General features: G+C 38.0%; 1 protein-coding gene across 1 annotated transcript; it reads right to left on the bottom strand.

Annotated features, from left to right (window-relative positions):
- Positions 1–611: 611 nt before the first annotated feature.
- LOC128381899 (integrin alpha-M-like) lies at positions 612–14,303 on the bottom strand. Its single transcript, XM_053341918.1, has 30 exons — positions 14,147–14,303; positions 12,790–12,892; positions 9,680–9,777; positions 9,505–9,575; positions 9,229–9,343; positions 8,442–8,569; positions 8,198–8,340; positions 7,709–7,859; positions 7,402–7,546; positions 7,153–7,226; positions 6,422–6,551; positions 5,258–5,394; positions 5,004–5,150; positions 4,697–4,915; positions 4,445–4,578; positions 4,045–4,187; positions 3,786–3,937; positions 3,570–3,695; positions 3,014–3,087; positions 2,738–2,879; positions 2,530–2,628; positions 2,362–2,441; positions 2,171–2,254; positions 2,007–2,076; positions 1,811–1,909; positions 1,603–1,683; positions 1,368–1,478; positions 1,161–1,274; positions 971–1,081; positions 612–761 (listed from the first exon to the last, which is right to left on the bottom strand). The coding sequence occupies exons 1-30, from the start codon at positions 14,181–14,183 to the stop codon at positions 669–671; spliced, it is 3,411 nt and encodes a 1,136-aa protein (XP_053197893.1). The 5' UTR covers positions 14,184–14,303; the 3' UTR covers positions 612–668.
- Between the last annotated feature and the right edge of the window lie 4,030 nt (positions 14,304–18,333).

Below are 18,333 nucleotides of genomic sequence, written 5' to 3'. Positions count from 1 at the left end.
ATGTTTATATTTTTATAACAATGAAGATATTTTCTGTAATATCATTCTTTAAAAAAATAATCTATGTGTTTCACTGAATATAGTTAAATGAAGATCAACCTTTATTTATTCTCTACTCAATTATACCTCCATTCTACTTAAAATGTCATGATGAACTTTGTATGAGGTCACTTTTCCAGAAATCTGTCATTTTAATCACATGAAATAAACATTCATGAAGCATCAGATCCAGCCTTTTTACATACATTCAGAATACAACACCTACATATTTAAAAATGCATCTAAAAAGAAAGCAGCTCACATTGTCAAAAAAGTGGAATCAATGACATGTTTATTTCAAGCAAGCGTTCCACCTTGTATTTCAGCAGTTTTACAGTACATCATGTGATGAAAATCAGACTACAGAGGACTGTACTATATTGAATTATGTTTCACTTAAAACAAAATGTACAATTTAAACAATCAGTCTGCAGGGATATACAGTAAGCATGAATGTTTGACTATCAACAGCAAGCTATTCAGTTAAAAAATATATATTTTTGAGGATCTAATTCTCCTGTCCCTTTTATTGCATGACTCACAAGCCCCCTCTCTCTCTCAGGATAGCAATATTTTTTTCTATTAAGAAATGCACAATTTATTTTACAGATGAACTAATCTGATGTTCCTTATTCTGGTGCGGGTTCGCCTCCCTCAGCCCCTTCCCCAGCCTCTTGTTCCTCATTCATCATGTTCTTGTATTTACTGTTAAAAAATCCAGCCTGAGAGTACGAGACAAAAGTTATAAAAATACACTGATCATGCATTAGAAATGCACACATAAACAGTACCAAACAAATTGAGAAAATAATGAAAACTTAAAGACGCCGCATTTATGTATTTTGTGATAAATGGTGCTCATTACCAGATGTCGAATTGTCTCATTGCCTTTGATGCTGTGTTATAAACTGAGTGCATTACTATATCTCACCTTCATCAGGCCAGCAGTGAGTAGACTGAGTAGAGCCAACCCTCCCAGGGATCCTCCGATGATCTCTTTGGTGAAGTCTGGTTCAGGATACACTTCTACCTGTGTCTCAATCTGAGATGTGAAGATTTTGGATTAGATCTACATTCAAGTTATTTTCAAACACAGATCAACATAACCAATGTGTAATTACCTTGTGAACCAGAGGGTTGTGATTTGACCCTGGTAAAAAGAAAATATACTGGTTTCTGTCAAACTCCAGAGTGGCCGTACTGGTCAAGAGGAATCTGGCAGACTTAAGTCCAATCTGAGTGAGAAACAGTCCAGTGTCAATTTAATTTGATCTTTCAGGTTGTTCATTTTTATTAGAAAATATTTATTTTTAACACACATTAATTACCTGCTCTATCCATTCTGAACTAAGGTTAGCAGAGATTGTGTATGTTTGACTCTCCAGGCTTCCCATGAATCGGTTGCACTTGAACACTCTGCACCAGGCTACAGAGCAGTCCTGTGGGTGATTAAAAGAGGGCCTAAATTTATCACTGGAAACAGAAAACTTTGCAATGCAATGAAACACCACACACTTCTAAATATATTAGACTAAATTCCACTATGTACAGGTGGCTACTTACCACAGACTTATTTTTTTGTATCTCAGCAACAAAATTTGTGACTGTAGGTTTTTCATCTGTGTCTCTTTGGCAGTCTGGAATCTGAAATAGAGCTGATTCATGTCAATTTAACAGAGAATATATCCATCCACAAGGCTTTAATTTCATAAAAACAACCACATTTGATACATGTGGGGTTTCAGTAACAATGAGCTCCTGCATATGTTACCTGCAAGCTGTTGGAATTCACCCAAATGTCTTTATCACCAAGCTTTACTGGCACCCTGATCACCATAGTTAAATTCAGTGCTCTGTTGTCATTTGCAAGCTAGTGGGAGAGAAAAAAACTGAGCATTGAAGTCAAGTCTGAATCATGTTTATGAACTTTAAAATATATATATTGATTTTATGATATAGTATTTTACCACAATTGGTTGATGGACTGGTTTCTGCAAATCATTCTTTCCATGACTGAAATTGGTGTAGGTGAGGGAACTGAACAGAAACATTGAATGTTTCATAGATATTAGACCTTACAATGTCACCTTAAATTATTTTAAAAAATCTTTTTCTCATAAAACATAAAAACCTTTCAATTGTAGCATAAATGCTGTACTTCACGTCAATCGTATTCTTTTTGTAAAGTTCGCTTCCACTGGCGTGCTGATTCCCACTGAAAAAGAGGTTAAAGTAATTGTACACATGAATAATAATAATAATAATTAATAATGATAATAATCACATCCACACTTAAAGGCTGGCAGATGAACAGAGCAGTACCTGGTGGCATTCGCAGTGATTATTAACGTCCTGTCAAATTTATAAGTGGTGTCGATCCCATAGGATACAATGAAGAGAACCTGAAATGAAATGAATGAGAGAGATCGGATTGCCTCCTGTCTTGGCTCAGCTGCATTGAGATGAGATGCTTCAGTACACACTACAAACCTTAGCATTGCTCTTCAAAATAGGCTTGTCAATAGTGCAGTCTGTCCTTCCCTGAGATAAGCCAGCTCCACTGTCCAAGGAGTTGCATTCAATTCTTCCCTTTATTAAGAAATAAATAAATAAAACAAAAGCAAACATTATCCAGAATCACTGCACAGCCTCAGAAAACAACTGAACACAGTTGAATTGAAACAGACTTGATACTAACCTTCAGTGATGTAAACTTCCTGTAGGAAAGCCCGGGTGGGTAAGTGAGAATGACACGGCTGTTGTAGGAGTTTTCATGACTGTTTTCCACTGAGACGGTGACATCCAGCAGTTCATCCATGCCTACTTTAACCTCAGAGGATCTGATAGATTATGATAATATAGAAAAGCGAATGCACAAAGAGCATCAGGGTGCATGTAACTTTAGTCGAATCCACAAATACTACAGTAGATCAATACACCCAAGTCAAGCTTAACATTTGAAACTTAGCCTCACCCAGTGAAGTTGAAATCCACTTTCAGCTTATCTACACACTCGTTGTCAGTGCCACAGTTGATCTCAAACACCAACTGTGGAAGACAGTATGAAGTAAGCTATGTTTGTTCACAAAGTGTAAGAGCTAACAGCCGAGACAGACATGACAAATACATGGAATTACAACTGAACATTATTTAGAAAGCATGGCGATTTCTGAACATTTCATAGCACTGCAGAGCTCTCCACATAGTAGGTAATGGTAGATTATGTAGTAATATTTGTCGTGACCTGGCAACCATGAAATTACTTCACAAAACGTAGTGTCAACAGGTGACAAACATGAATCATAAAGTAAGTTAAATTTATTAACTTCACAAATCTTGAGCTAAAATTCTGTTAGTCAGTGAAGAGATCATGTGAACACAGTAATCATATCTGTGTGCGGACCCAAACAACCGTACGGAGACTGGAATCCACTGATTCAGACCAGAGAAAATGAACTATAGGTTTGAAAAAGCCTTCAGTGTGATTTAAAACCAACCGATAAATGAAAGTGTCTTTAAAGATTACTCACAGGATGAAAAGTTGTTGTCTGAGCCTGCTGGGCTAGACTTGGTCTGAGACCTGAGCTAGAAGGCAAACCGTCAAAGATGAATTGGAGCTCATTGTTAACTGGATTCAGAGAATCATCTGGACAGGCCTGTGAGAGAAGGACACTATTATTAAAATTAATTCATTATTATTGAGGGATGGCTGTATTGCTGATGTTATAAGGTTTTTAATAACTCACCTGAATGAGGAATTTCACATCGTTGCATTTTTGCTCAAAGGTAAGAGTTAATGATCCGGTCTGCTCTCGTTGTTTGTCCCTAATGTAAGCTCGGTTATTTGGGACCTTGCGTTGGGCATCCAGTGTGAAAGTGTAATTAATAATTGCTCTAGCTGGAACAGATTAGAGTTGCATTTAGAGGTTACTCGTGCACACATACAAGTATCTAAATGGATGGACAGTGCACTGTGGTTTAGAAACAATGAAGAGAATCAGGGACCTGTATCAATGACAGAGTGTTTGGTCATGGTAAAGCAGATTTTAGCTGTGTTATCCAGTGGTGTTGAGCAGTCTGAGTTTTGGGTTTGGATTTGGTTCGGGTTGAATGTCACTGAAGCTTCCACCAGTACTATGGGCCTTGACCTGGATATTAACAGAGTAGGAAAATACATATTAGAATTGTAAAGTAGAAACCCAAAATAACAACTGTCATATCTAATTTTAGCTGCCTGATACAATCTGTTATTGGTGAACACATCTGTCCTAAATCTATAACTACAGAATTGTTACCATGAACACTGGAGACTTCGTGGTTATAAACTTTGTAGTTGTGTGACACAAATTTACACAAATGGTAGAATTACAGGTGAGACTAATAATGTGTGACAGGAGCGTCTTACCTGAGTAAGACAACTGTTCCCTTTGAACCCACCGCTAAATCAGGCAGATTGTCATTACTACGGTCAAAAGAAGACTGACTGATCGACATCCCGAAGAACTTCAGTCCTTGCTTTACCTCAGAGGAAGCAATTCTCTATGTAAATGAAAATATTTGAATTAATCAAAGATAAATTTGGTCTAGATTGTACATTGAATACATGAGGTCATATGTATCATTTAAATGTTCTCGTTGCTTCTTTGCTCTCGCTCACCTGTGAGTAAGCAGGACTAATCCTTCCTCCTCCTCCTCTTTCACCATGGAAGATGTAAATGCTACCTTGTCCGTCATTCTCCAAAGGTGCTCCAACTGCCAAGTCATTGAAACCATCTTGGTTAAGGTCTGGGAGTACAGCAAGAGAAGACCCAAATCTTCCTTGTTCAGATGCGTCCCCTCTCAGTACTAATGGAGAATCGAAGTGACACTCAATTTTCTGGTGGAAATATAAAGGTGAGAGTCAATGTTTGAATTCTCATTATAAAAAATCCAATGGATTCTGGATTATTTAAAAAGTAATTTACCAAACGTGATAGGCTGCAAACATAAACTCTTCCCTCTCTATCACTGTCCATGTACATTGGGGCAGATATGAGGACTAGGTCAGTGTAGCTGTTACGATTCACATCCATGGCGCAAACCACTGCACCAAAATATTCACCAATCTTGAACTGTGTAAGGAACAAAAAAGAATTAGCAAAGTGAGAAACCTTCAATTTAAGATTAAAAATGCATTCTTTACATTGTCTTTCAATCAATCTTAATTGTGAGTACACACCTGCCAATTAAAGGGATCAATTGTTTCACCGATACTGCTTGCAAAAACCGACATCACAATTCCTCTGTGTTTATATCTTGGAGCACCGAGAATTGTCAGTGGACCAGACAACGTGTTGGCGACTGCCATGGAGTAACCTGGAATTAAAGAGTCAAGCCTATTAGTTAAAGTATAGAAAGGTTTGCCCAACTCAGGACAAACTGCATCTTTTACTGATTTTTTTTTCAATTGTTAATTAACATAACTCCACTGGGAACATCTTTAAAATGACACATTTTGTTAAGCTGTTAATTACAAATAAGCATAATTATTCTTTGTTTGATTAAACAGATTTAAAATCTTGCTTTGGCTCACCCTCTTCTAATTCATAATATGATTTATCTTATTACCTGTTTAAGTCTGGGGACCATGAGGATCCTTTTCTTTGGTCTTTCCCAAACTTACTGGCGTCACTTTTAATCATATATGATCCATCAACATGCTCACTGTTGGGTGTGGAATTCTTTTCTCGATTTTCCTTTACATGTAATTTTGGTGCCTGATGTCTCTTCTTTAGAAAGAACTGAAGTGTATGATCTTATTTAGCAAAATAAACTTGGCATTTCATGTGATAACTGAATCTTTTACTGAGAACAATCTTTAAATTACACATTTCATTAAGCTATTAATTACAAATAAGAATAATAATTCTTTGTTTGATTTAACAGATGGGAAATCTTACTTTGGCTCACCCTCTTCTATTTATTTCTATTTCATGATATTATTTATCTTATTAACGATTTAAGTCGACCATGAGGCGCCTTCTCTTTGGCCTTTCCGAAAGACATTTGTAAAACCATAATAATTTCTATACAAGCACAACTTTTAATCATATCCATCAACACGCTCACTGTTGGGTATGGGTTTTTTTTTCTTGATTTTCTTTACATGTAATTTTGGTGTCTGATGTCTCTTCTTTATTTAGAAGGAATTGAAGTGTATGATCTTATTTAGCAAAATAAATTTGGCATTTCAGGTGATATCAAATATGTTGCCATAAAGTTTTTACTACTTACTCCTCATTTGGATTTTTTCTGTCCTTTTCTAAACTCTTATGTTTGGGATGGACAGTAGAGCAGTGCAAGTACACCATTGCATGTACTATATGGACTATAATATTCTTACCCAGATAACTGTCAAGCTCTATGTCCAAAGGCTGATAAGAGTTGAACATCTTGCTTGTATTGTATTCCTTGAAGCCTCCCCTCCACTGGTTGGCACCAACAATAGCCATCTGAATCCCCTGTGTAGAACCCTAAATGCAATTTATTAATGTTTGAATAATTAGTATGCAATAATTTTAGTTCATATCTAAAACAGCAGATTTAATTTATATTGTATTTGTAATATGCGTTTAGATATACTGTATTATTAACATTGCTTTCTAGTACATGTGCACCTTTAGGAAGGTTTAGGGTAGGAAGGGGGTGATTATTAAGTGGATAGTCAGGCATGTGGAGATTGGAGCAACACAGTTTTTTGACCTCTCTCATTTTCTCACTTAACTTTTCCCCAAAGTAAACCATTTAAATTAATCAAGTGGTCTTGTGAATTTTTTTAATGTGGATTCAGAAGGGGAATTGTTAGAGCATCAAGCTAAGGCTTCATTCTTTGAAAACCTATACTGGATTGGACAGAAATGTGTAGAAAATGTGTTTGCCATAAAACATCAGCCAAGCAAAATGCTAAATGCATCATAAATTAATCATCTGGACTTTATCTTTATACTGGACCAGACTTTAGCTGTATGTTTTTCAGCCACACGAGGTGACACAGAGATGTGTGTGTGTGTGTGTGTGTGTGTGTGTCTGTGTTTCTATGACTATACTGTTCAGTAGATGTCTGTTTTTAATTACCGGAGGCACATAAGCTGCACTGAATCCACTTTGAGCCATTTCCATTTTCAGTGACTCTCCACCAGTTTGAGATCCTGTAACAGCAACATAAATGAGTGTCAAAGTCTCTACAACTGTAAAAACAGTCTTTAAAATAAGACTTCGTAATGAAGGATATAAATATTCATAATTGTTTACTTTGGAACTATAACATTAACAGTAATAACACAAAAATGATGTGAAGCTATCATATTAAGTTTACATCTGTACCTTCGATAGAGAAGATTTGGTCCTGCAAGTTCTGCCGTATTACATCAAGAGCTTCAAAGTTTGACACTTGAAACACTTTGTCTCGTGAAGATGCAATGGTGTACAGTTCCTGTTTTGCTGTGGGCTTTGTAAATGCATCCCCCACCTAGGGATTTGGAGGATATATGTTATAAGTGTTTTATTGTACGACAAAATTCATTCATATATGTAAAATACTGCCTCCATTTCCATTATTGACTCAAACCAATTGATAAACGATCTAACCTGTTAACACAATACATGCTTATACAGTATACATGCAACTTACCCCAACAGCAAATCGAACAATCTTTTTATTTTCAGCTAAATTTGCTGCACCTTGCAAATCACCCCCATCATTAGATTCTCCATCTGTAATGACTATTAAAATCTTCTTAACATCTGACCTGGAACCTCTATATGTTGAGAAGACGTTGTTGCTGTCAAAATAAAAGTATACATATGTCAATATATATATTTGTTATTGTTATTGTTTTTTGTGTTTTGTTTTTTTAATGCCAATTTCAAGATAAGGTTTGGGATAGTGGAATTATGGGCAGCATCAAAGGACCTGTGGCTAGTTTTGAAAGACTGCCAGTCTAGATCTAATCCTGCTGTCAGGAACACAAACTGGCCCAGATCATTTAAATTTTTATCAAATTTGGCATGACTGTTGAAAATCAATATAAACAACATATCATAACTTAAAAGGAAACTTCTAAAATCATTGTTCACTTCTGAGGATGGTGACACGCATTAGCATCATGAAGGCACTCACACAACTTCTCTGATGGCTGTAGTTGTGTGAGTCCCTCCAGTTAACTGTCTTATACTATTGATTTGAGATTCCCAGTCATCCATTTTTAAAGTATTGAAGTAATAATGGATGACAACTCTCGAGGAGAACTGGGCGATGGCAAACTGGAAAAAAGAAGAAAAGATGTAAATAAGTATGGATATAAATGAAAATATGTATGAAATATTGATAGGGGCAGGATGGGGTGAGGGAGTTACAATCCTACCTTTGTATCCTTTCCTGGGAATGACTTGACAACACTTTTCACAAAATTCTTCATTCTCTCAAAATCATAATATTCTACGCTGCCTGAGCCATCCAACAGAAATGCAATGTCTGCTATAGTTCGACACTCTGTGAAAAAGGAGAAATACATCTGAAATATTTCCTCTCAACTTATTTAAAACATTTATGTTATAAAGGACATCAACACAGTGCATGTTGGTTTTTATTTACTATGTATTATTTGATATATTTTATTTTGACATTTACTGTTAAACGGCTATTTTATTTTGAAAGGGTTTGTTAAACGGAAAAGGAGCTAACTGACGGAAAATTGGCATTAAATTGATAGTAGAAAGGTAAACAAGCATCACACAGGTAAAAGGAAATGAATGTATAAAGGAAAATACAGTGTTGTACTAAACTACAATGGTGATTTATTAGCCCGGTTGAAAGTGGCGACGTGGAAAGTGAAACAAGGTAAAGGCTCATGGTACATTCATGTTTGTGTTGAAATTTGAGTCAATTTTATGTTAAATAAAGCTAAATCCTACAATCTAATTTTAGATGCATCGACTAATGGCTTTTTATTTGTTTCTATTTCAGCTGTTACGTTGATGTTGTTGTTGGTCGGATTGTGAGGCAAGGTCATAAAGGATTGCTGAAAGGAATACAATACTTTAGACCACCACCAGTAAAAGCTTCACTGTATGAAGTTATAAGAGTGTGCAGTGATGTGAAAATATTACCAGACCTTTTTTATCACTATTTCTGAGGTTAAACATGTGTACCTTCAATAGAAGAAGGCACAGGGGATCCAACGCGATCAGAAGAGTCTATCTCAAAGCACACACCGCTATACTGGGTGATACTTTTGCAGTCCTTTGGGATGGTTGGACCACATGCCTGAAAAGAGACAAATTCAAGTCCTGATTATAATGAGATGATTATTTTCCTGTTCCTTAAACTACATTTCAAACTGAAGACAATTGATTTACTGGTAGAGATCTAAACCTCTGCATTCTTATTATCATTTACCTGCAAATATTTGCAGTTTAGCAACTTACCAAAGTTTTTTGTGTGTTGGGATCACTTGTCATTGTCAAACCAAGGGACATGTTGACTGCAAAACTTGGCACTGCATAAAAAAACATCAGCCATCAGTTATGTTAAAACCATCAAGACACAACTACATTCCCAGTGAGAACGTAGAATATAATAAAATTGTGAGTATTTTCCCACCTGGTACTCGTACTGGAGTGCAGACTTTGGTGGAACATTTAAATATTTGCCCTCTTTCATTTGGTGAAAGTTGTTCAAGGGGGGCACTGACCAGCAAACTGAGGAAATAAATACCAACAATCAGGTGAGAGGTTATCATAGCAGATCTGAAGCAGCAGTTGTGATGTATTAGTTTATATTTGTCTGATTTGTCTGATTCTCATGCTGATTTAGCCCTGCACATGGTAGATGTAGTCAATGGGGGTATACAGAGAGCACAGCAGGATAACCCAGCCTCTGCAGTAATCTGGGTCAGGCCAAAAGTTGAGGGACATATAACCAAGATAGAACTAGACACGGGTGCAACAGTGTCCATTATATCAGAGAAGCTGTACAATGCACAATTCAGCCACATTCGTCTATGCCACACCCACATCCTGCTGAAAACATATACTGGCCAAGTCATCGCCCCATTTGGTGTTGTGAAAGTTAAGGTGCGGATAAATAAACAAAGTGCACGACTCCCCCTGTATGTGTTCAAAGGTAACGCAACCCCCTATTTTGCTGTGAGTGGTTGAGAAGTGTGAGACTGAACTGGAGACAGATCCATCCATCACATGCGGAAAGACGACACCTTTGGAACAGTACTACACAGCCACGCAGAGGTGTTCAAAGATGAGCTGGGAACCTTAAAGGGTACACATCTGCGGTGACCATCAACCTCGTGCTCTGTGCTGAACATTATCCTATCCCCAGGATAGAAGTTCTGTTTGCCTCGCTAGCTGGGGGGCAGCGCTTCAGCAAACTGGATCTCTCACATGCTTACCTGCAAGTGCCAGTTCAGGAGAGCTCACGCAAATACCTCACCATCACAACACACAAAGGAACAACTGGCTGCCTTTTGGCATTACGTCAGCACCCTCCATTTTCCAGCGAATCATGGAACAGGTGCTTCAGGGGCTCCCCAATGTGCATTGTTTTCTGGATGACATCCTAATAATTGGACGTGATGATGCTGATCACCTGAAAAACTTGGAGGCATTGCTTGAGCCGCTTGGGGAAATTTGGCCTCCGTGTGCAACGTGAAAAATGTGAGTTTTTCAAAGACTCACTGGAATACCTGGGGCATATAATCGATACCACAGGTCTCCACAAATCCCCAGAAAAGCTCTGAGCCATTGCAGAGGCCCCAGCCCCAGCCCCAGCCCCAACAAATGTAAGCCAGCTCTGCTCTGTCCTGGGACTAATAAACTATTATGGCAGGTTTGTCTCAAACATGGCAACCACACTCAGCCCCCTGCATGCATTAATACACAAGGGCATACAATGGAAATGGACCCAGGAGTGTGAAAAAGCATTCGGTACAGCAAAAGAACAGCTCCTCATAGAGTACTGACTCACTATGACCCCAAACTGCCAATCAGACTCGCATGTGACGCCTCGCCATACAGCGTGGGCACAGTGATTTCCCATGTGATGCCTGGTGGTCAAGAGAGACCAATACCAGTCAAATCCAGAACCTTGAGCAAAGCGGAACAAAACTACGCTCAGATCGAATGGGAAGCCCTGGGAATCATATTTGGCGTACGTAAGTTCCATGCATATCTCTATGGCCACCATTTCACCCTGCTCAACTATATTGAGCCCCAGCAAGGCTATCCCATCTATGGCAGCGGGCAGGCTTCAGCAGTGGGCCCTCGTTTTGACAGCTCACCATTACATGATTCAGGAATACAGCTGAATTCCACCACGATAGCTAAGACCATTCAGGCTCTGAGGAGTTTGTTCAGCCGTCACGGATTGCCTGAAGTGTTGGTCAGCAACAATGGCCCGCAATTCACCTCAAGTGATTTTGCGGCTTTTCTCAAAGCGAATTGAGTAAAATACATGCGTTCCGCACCATTTCACCCAGGACAAGCAGACAGGCAGAACGTTTTGTGGAAACGCTGAAGTGCTTGTTGAAAGCGTCCAGGGGATCAACCACAGTGCAACATAAACTGGATTAATTCTTGCTCAGCTACAGAAATGCCCCACATGCCACGACTAATGAGCCCCCTGCCATGCTTTTCCCCTGCCGTCGGCTCCGCTCCCGCTTCAACCTCTTCAAGCCAAGTGCGGCAGTGGTGGTGGATCAGGCAGACCAGCATGGTCGCAGGGCCCCATTTGCCAGGGACAAAAACTTTGCAGTGGGGGATTCTGTTATGGCCCGAGATTATAGGCGGGGGGAGGAGAAATGGATGCCAGGTGTGGTGGTGTCTCAGTCAGGGCCAGTGTCTTACATGGTTGATGTGGGCTCAGGAGTACACTGGAAACGTCACACTGATCAGATGCGGGCCGGTGATCTGGGAATACTTGTACCCCGAGAGCCACGACAACCAGCAGCACTGAGTCAACCAGCTACTGTCCCCATGAAAAAGCAGTTGACGGCTCCTCCAGCGGGTGGACCGGATCCCCCTCATAAAGGTCATCCAGTCACCCAAAAGGAGGCAGTCTCTCTAGAACCAGCTGAAATGTTAGTCAAGGCTGTTGCTCCTCCAGAGACTATGAGGAGGTACCCTTCGCAGAGGTACCTTTTAAGGGACTTGGTGTACGGGCCCCTGTCCCACTTGTTCAGTTGGTGAGTCGTGTCTCTTCAAAGGGGCAGAATAATCTCTAGACAGATTCAAGGTGTGGGGCAGCCTACCCCCAGCCTCAGGTCAGTGGTGTTATATGTTCATTTCCATTGTTTGTAAGCACGGGGAGGGGGGGCAGTGATTTTGGGATATCGGTATAAGGTATTGAGTATTGTTCTGTTTGAACATCAAGGTAATACTCAGCAGAGTTCAGTGACTGCACTCTAAATAAGTGGGGAGGAGTTGTGATGTATTAGTTTACATTTGTCTGTTCTGGTCATTTCCCCTGGGTGCCACCGAAGGAAGATAGTGTTTTATGTAGGCAGTGGTGGGAGCTGTTTCCTGTCTCCTCTGCTGTGTGTCAATAAAGTTTTGAAATGGCAGCACGTTAAACACTGCCTCGCTCCCGTTAGTATGCAAATTAAGCTACTGAAGTATAGGTACATAATCGCACTCACATAGTGAACATAACAGCAGTGGTTTCAGTAGATCCATTTTCCACCACAACGTACTACTTACTCTGACTGTCTTTGCACCACCTGGTATCCAAAACCTGCAGCAGAGTTACTCACGGTCTTCCAAGCCACAGGATCAATATTGAAGCACAGTGCAGCTTTTAACACTGAAGGATAAAGAAGGAAGAATCACACATGAGTAAAATATTTTTTGGTTTATTCTCATGGCACTAACTTTTTTTTTGTAGGAAAAGAAGCCAATCCTGGTGAACATCTTTAAAGTCTTTGTCCATTTCAGCCTATAGGTGTAGTGTGTGTCATTTTGTACTACCACTAGAGTGCGCCAAAGTCAGAAATGTTTAAATTCTAAACAGGGCGGCTCTGAACAACATCTATACGTGATCAATACTAAGACTTAAATGTAAAAATTCAGTGCACCACTTCACACAAAATCTATGCTTCCCATCACAGGTATTTTTGTTTAAATGTTAAAAAAGTTTTTTCTTTTGACCTCCTCAGCTTTAAAAGCAGTCCAAGTTAGATGAACTCTTTGACCGCCTGACATAATACTTTCTCATGCTCAATGGCTTTAAAATTGTCGAAAGACAACGTGTGAATAGATAACCATGTGAAATATTAACTTCCTTAAATGGATCCAATGAATCTCTTATGGATTAATATGACTTGAATGTAGCAGTTAATACATTTAAAAATACTGCAAAATCACATTGTCATACTTTTAATGTCACAGTCTTAAAAAAAAACCAAGAAAAACCAAACAAACAAAAAAAAGCACTAAATCCATGAAATGAAAAATAACGATTTCATCATCCTGAGAGGAACACTCTGAAGTTCTGCTTTTTCTACTGTGTCTTTTATGGCTTCAGGAAGACAATTAAGGAAAATGTTCTTTTGTATGTTTTACCTGTTAACATTAACTTCCTCACAGTAACCAATCACTTTAAGTCTGTTGTGTTTTTCAACAGTCTTGATCTAGTAAAAAATATTTAGGTTCTTAAAATCTATTACATGGTAGAGGAGTATTTAGTTTTAGGTGTAATTAGTGCCAACATGAGGGTATTTACGAAGCTCCCAAACCATGAGACCTAGAAAATAAAATCAAGTGAAAAACCAGAAAAACAGATCCCAAGAATTGTTATAGTTAATCAGAAAACAATTTAGAGGATTGTCATGGATTGTGTTAACTATATTGGTCTCATACTGAAGCAGGAAATGATCATTTTAAATGTTTTATTCCATATGTTGGTAAAACAGTTATTGATCTATTATTCTTCATGATTTTTTATAATGAAACAAATGATAATTTGCACTAATGGATGTTATAGGAACATTACTGCTGAAGATGCTGTACAGGAAAAGAAATATGAAAAAAAAATCAGGATGTACACATTTGGTCTTACCTGACAAAAACACTGTGGTAGAAATGATCCAGTCCATTGTGTCACTCCCATGAAAAAAACAAAAAACAAATATCACTTATGTAAATCACTTACTTAATTACTTATTCTCCAAGTTGCACAAATAGTTCTACCACTGTCAAGGAAGGAGGTGTTGAAAGCAAAATGCAGAAATACTAAAGCCAAGGCAGCCAGTTAGAGGAAGTGTTTTGTAGGAGGGGTTACAATACTGACTGACACCTTCTGTTCACACTGTATGTCGTCACCTCCTTGTGACCAAGTTCCTTAAATTATTTATTTTTTCAAAGACTTAAAGTCTATGTCTTCTAAGCAAATCATTTTCAGTTTACTTTCAGGGCGACAAGATTAAACCTAGAATGAAATATTTGTACATATGCTCATTCTGAGGTAAGCAATGATTAAAGTGATGAACAATAAAAAGTATCATTTAAAAAAGATGAACAACAAGATAAGACTTTACCCCTAATCACAGCTCTTGTTGGCATGTGTGGCATCAAAGAAGTTACATGCTGATGTGAGGTAGTTATATTCAGACTACAATATTGGTTTCATCAGACTTGAACATGATTTGTGTATATATATATATATATATATTTAGTTTAACATACAGTCAATAGTACAGTATATTGTTTGCCAACAGGGAATACACTTGAATTGTCTGTATGGTCTTATTTTCTTTTCTTTTATTATACTGATTTTCATTTTTTGCTATATGAAAAATGAATAAAAAATTGTTAACAAAAAAAGTCTTCAAAAGACTTGAACATGATTTCATAATTTTAAACTCAAGCAGGAAGGGTGACTGAGAATTAGCTGCAGACGCTGTAGAAGAGAAATGCCAACGCAAACAATACAAGTTTCTTGACATATTTAGGTGGTTCCCTTTTCCAGCCAAGGAGAGAGACAGTTTAAATCACAAACACACCATGTTTGATTAACTAGTCCAAATATTTTTATGAGGTACGTATATGGATGGTTTTTGTATTTTTCGACACTGAGTGAATATTTGAGTTGGACATAAATTTAGGTTAGTTGTTCATAAATTATATACAAGTTAATGGAGGAGTAGTGAGAAAGGGGTAGGAATTTATAACTATATACTTCCTACTCCTCTTTGAACATTGTTATTTTTGTTGTTGTTTTTCATTTTTGAAATATATAAATTTAAAAAATATCCAAATAAAGTCATACTCACTTCAACTTCATGGGCAGATTGACGCCACCCACCACTGTTTAGACAAACCTTCTCATGAAAGTTTAAAAAAATCTAAAAATAAAAAGATCCATTTCTCCTTTTTGGTAGACTTCCTCTGCACCCTCATCACATCTGCACATCAGACATTTCTATGGTGTGCTAAATAGAGGCAGACTCCATGAGCTGTTAGAATATAACTCGATTGGATACCTGGGGGGTATTCCAGAAAGTGGGTTATGTGGAAAACTCAGAGTAAGTTAACCCTGAGATGAGGGAAACTGCGTGTTATCCGTTCCAGAAAGAGAGGTAACTGAAACTCTGAGTCAGTCACCATGGTAACTTGACTCTATGAACATAACCTGCTCACTGGCAGGTTTTCTTTAAGAAACCCTGAGTTTCTACCTGTCTCCTCCTACCTGAAGCAAGCTGCCAGACATAGGTTGTCCGTTTCGTCACAGTCTGATAGATATCGAGGCAGAATTAATTCGCAATGCCTTATGTCTGGAGATGTATTCAGGGCTCAATTGGATGTGCTTTCATTCTGAGATGAATATCTGTTAGAACGGTATCACTATTCATTACACTCAATCATTTCTTAACATTAACATTAGCCATATCTGCCTTCTTGTTGATCTTATTTTTAGGAAGTCTTTTATTTAATATTCATGTACATATCGTCACATTTTAGTCTTAAAATCAATGACTCCAATGTGTATAATAAGTAAAATTGTATAAAATGTTAATCTACTAAGCAGGATATTAGATGAGAGGACATATGTGTTAAATAGTGTTCTGTTGGGGGTTTAAAGTACTACATGATGAAATTGCCACCGTATGAATATTTACTTTGTTTAATAGTCTATGTCAACTATGAATAAAATCAAAGCGAGGTACAGTGGCCCAGCAAAATGTGCCTTACTTTCCTGAATTATGTTTTTGTATTTCATTTTTAGCTGCTTCCAATTACGTTACTCCACTTATTCACCTGTATGCTACAATTTTAAGTGAGGTAAGTTAAGTCAGTGGAGTGGTGCATTAAAACTTAAGCACTGACTTGGGCAGCAATTTTCTCCCATGCCACTTCTCTCTCCTTAGTGTCTGCAGCGGTGTTACTTTTAGTGAAATATATGTTCATATTCGCCACAGACCTGCAGGGGGAGCACCAGTTCCAGTGAGGTGACGTAACTCAATCTTTTTTTCTTAATAGTTGCCATGGTGAATCAAGGTCCATTGATGATGTTTTTTTTATATTGGTCGCACACACGTTAACATAGTCATATCAGAGTTGATTAAACTAATTCAGATCAGCTGTTCTGGAACCGGGTACTCAGAGTTTCCCATCTCAGAGTAAGTCAACTCAGAGTTCAGGGTTAGGCTCAGAGTTTGTTGAACCTCCTACCTGGAATATCCCCCTGATAGATAACTTTGTCTCTATCTATGTGCTGGCGGTTTATTATCCATGTTCTTTTGAGATACCTCCTGTATGTGCAATGAAAGTTGTATTTTATGGTGCTATTTCAGCTTTCTAAGGAAACAGCAGTCTGCCATATTAAGATTTAGTTCAATCAAACTTCTTCTGGAAAATAAATATTTTATCATCTTTTTCTTCTCATCACAACTCAGCACATGGTCTTATTTAGTTCACAGCCTATCTTCAGGAAGTGAACTTCTTTTTCCTGCTACTGCTCACCATTGACCAAATGTTCCATTGTCACCACCCTTAAAACCCCAATGATTTCTCTGCACAGCTTTGGTGACCAAAGGTAGGAATGTGATCACTGACTTATTAGAAAAACTAAAATCACATAACTGATTTAGTTTCAACTTTGTGCATGTGTTCATATGATTGTTTTGTTTGTATTTTTATACGCAGTACAAACACATTTTTACGAACAATTTAAAGTCTCACGGTTGACTGTAAGGGTCGGCCGATCGATATATCGGCCGATATTTGCGTTTTTTTTCCTGATATTGACATCGGCCAATGCGCGGGTGCGTTCGGCGATATATATCAGACAGAGAAAAAATAAATAAATAAATATTTATATGTACATTTTTTTTAATTAATTAATTAATTAATTTTTTTTTTTTTCGGCCGGATTTACGGACAGGCAGGCTTACCGGCAGCCCTGTGTTGTTGGAGGCATGTCTATGGTTGGAGGTGCTGGAGAGCACGTGAAGCGCACACCCCTTCCTCACTGGCAGCGTGCAGCTGGAAGACTGCCAACAACAATAACAACTCCCGTGAGAGATCGGTAAGTTTTCACATTATTTATTTATTGTTAACCGTCTAACCTGCTGTGTTATTGCCCAACACTTTGAAAGTGAAAACACGACTTCCAAATGCATGTGTGTTTGTCTCTCTCTCACTCTGACTGAGAGGAGGACGTAGCAGATATCACAGCGGTGTGTGTGTTCGTCTCTCTCTCACTCTGACTGAGAGCGGGACCCTTGCACACTACTGTTACCCTCATGCACCCAAATGATCCGCACATAATATTGGGGTGATATAATGAATTTAAGATGAAAGCACTAGATAACAATATACTGAATTTGTGTTTTTGTTTCTTCTTTTTAAAGAAATGGCTTATAAGAAATCGAACCCAGCAGAGTGTCTCTGTTTCCTGCATTACAACCTGCAGCTCTTAAACTGGGAGTACTAAGAACTTTTAGTGAGGGGTGGGTGGGGTAAAGAATACTCAGGTACTTGATGTGGGTTAATGTTAATGCAGATTATGCACATTCCTTTTCAAATTGTTGTTGGTTTTTTGTATTTCTGGTTAAACATTTCCATTACAACATTACCTAGTGCACTTTACTTAAAAAGATTATGGTGCTTGTTGCTAGTGTGTGCAATATTGTAATTATTTTATTTATGCTTACATATTTATGTTCTTATTTTTATTTACTTATGTTCTGCAATACAATTGTTAATTTTGTAAATAAATGTTTCTTTTTTTGGTTAAATTGAGAC

The sequence above is a fragment of the Scomber japonicus genome, chromosome 20 (assembly GCF_027409825.1).
Source record: "Scomber japonicus isolate fScoJap1 chromosome 20, fScoJap1.pri, whole genome shotgun sequence".
Classification (NCBI taxonomy): Eukaryota; Metazoa; Chordata; class Actinopteri; order Scombriformes; family Scombridae; genus Scomber; species Scomber japonicus.
The sequence above is the reverse complement of the archived record's forward strand: the minus strand, read 5'-3'. Positions and strand labels throughout refer to the sequence as shown.

Excerpts from the sequence above, each read along its gene's own strand:
- LOC128381899 (XM_053341918.1), bottom strand. The coding sequence starts at position 14,183 with ATGGACTGGATCATTTCTACCACAGTGTTTTTGTCAG. Across the intron at positions 7,860-8,197 it reads ACAGCCATCAGAGAAGTTGT|CAACAACGTCTTCTCAACAT; the intron begins GTGAGTGCCTTC and ends TTATTTTGACAG. Across the intron at positions 1,910-2,006 it reads CAGTCCATCAACCAATTGTG|CTTGCAAATGACAACAGAGC; the intron begins GTAAAATACTAT and ends CTCTCCCACTAG.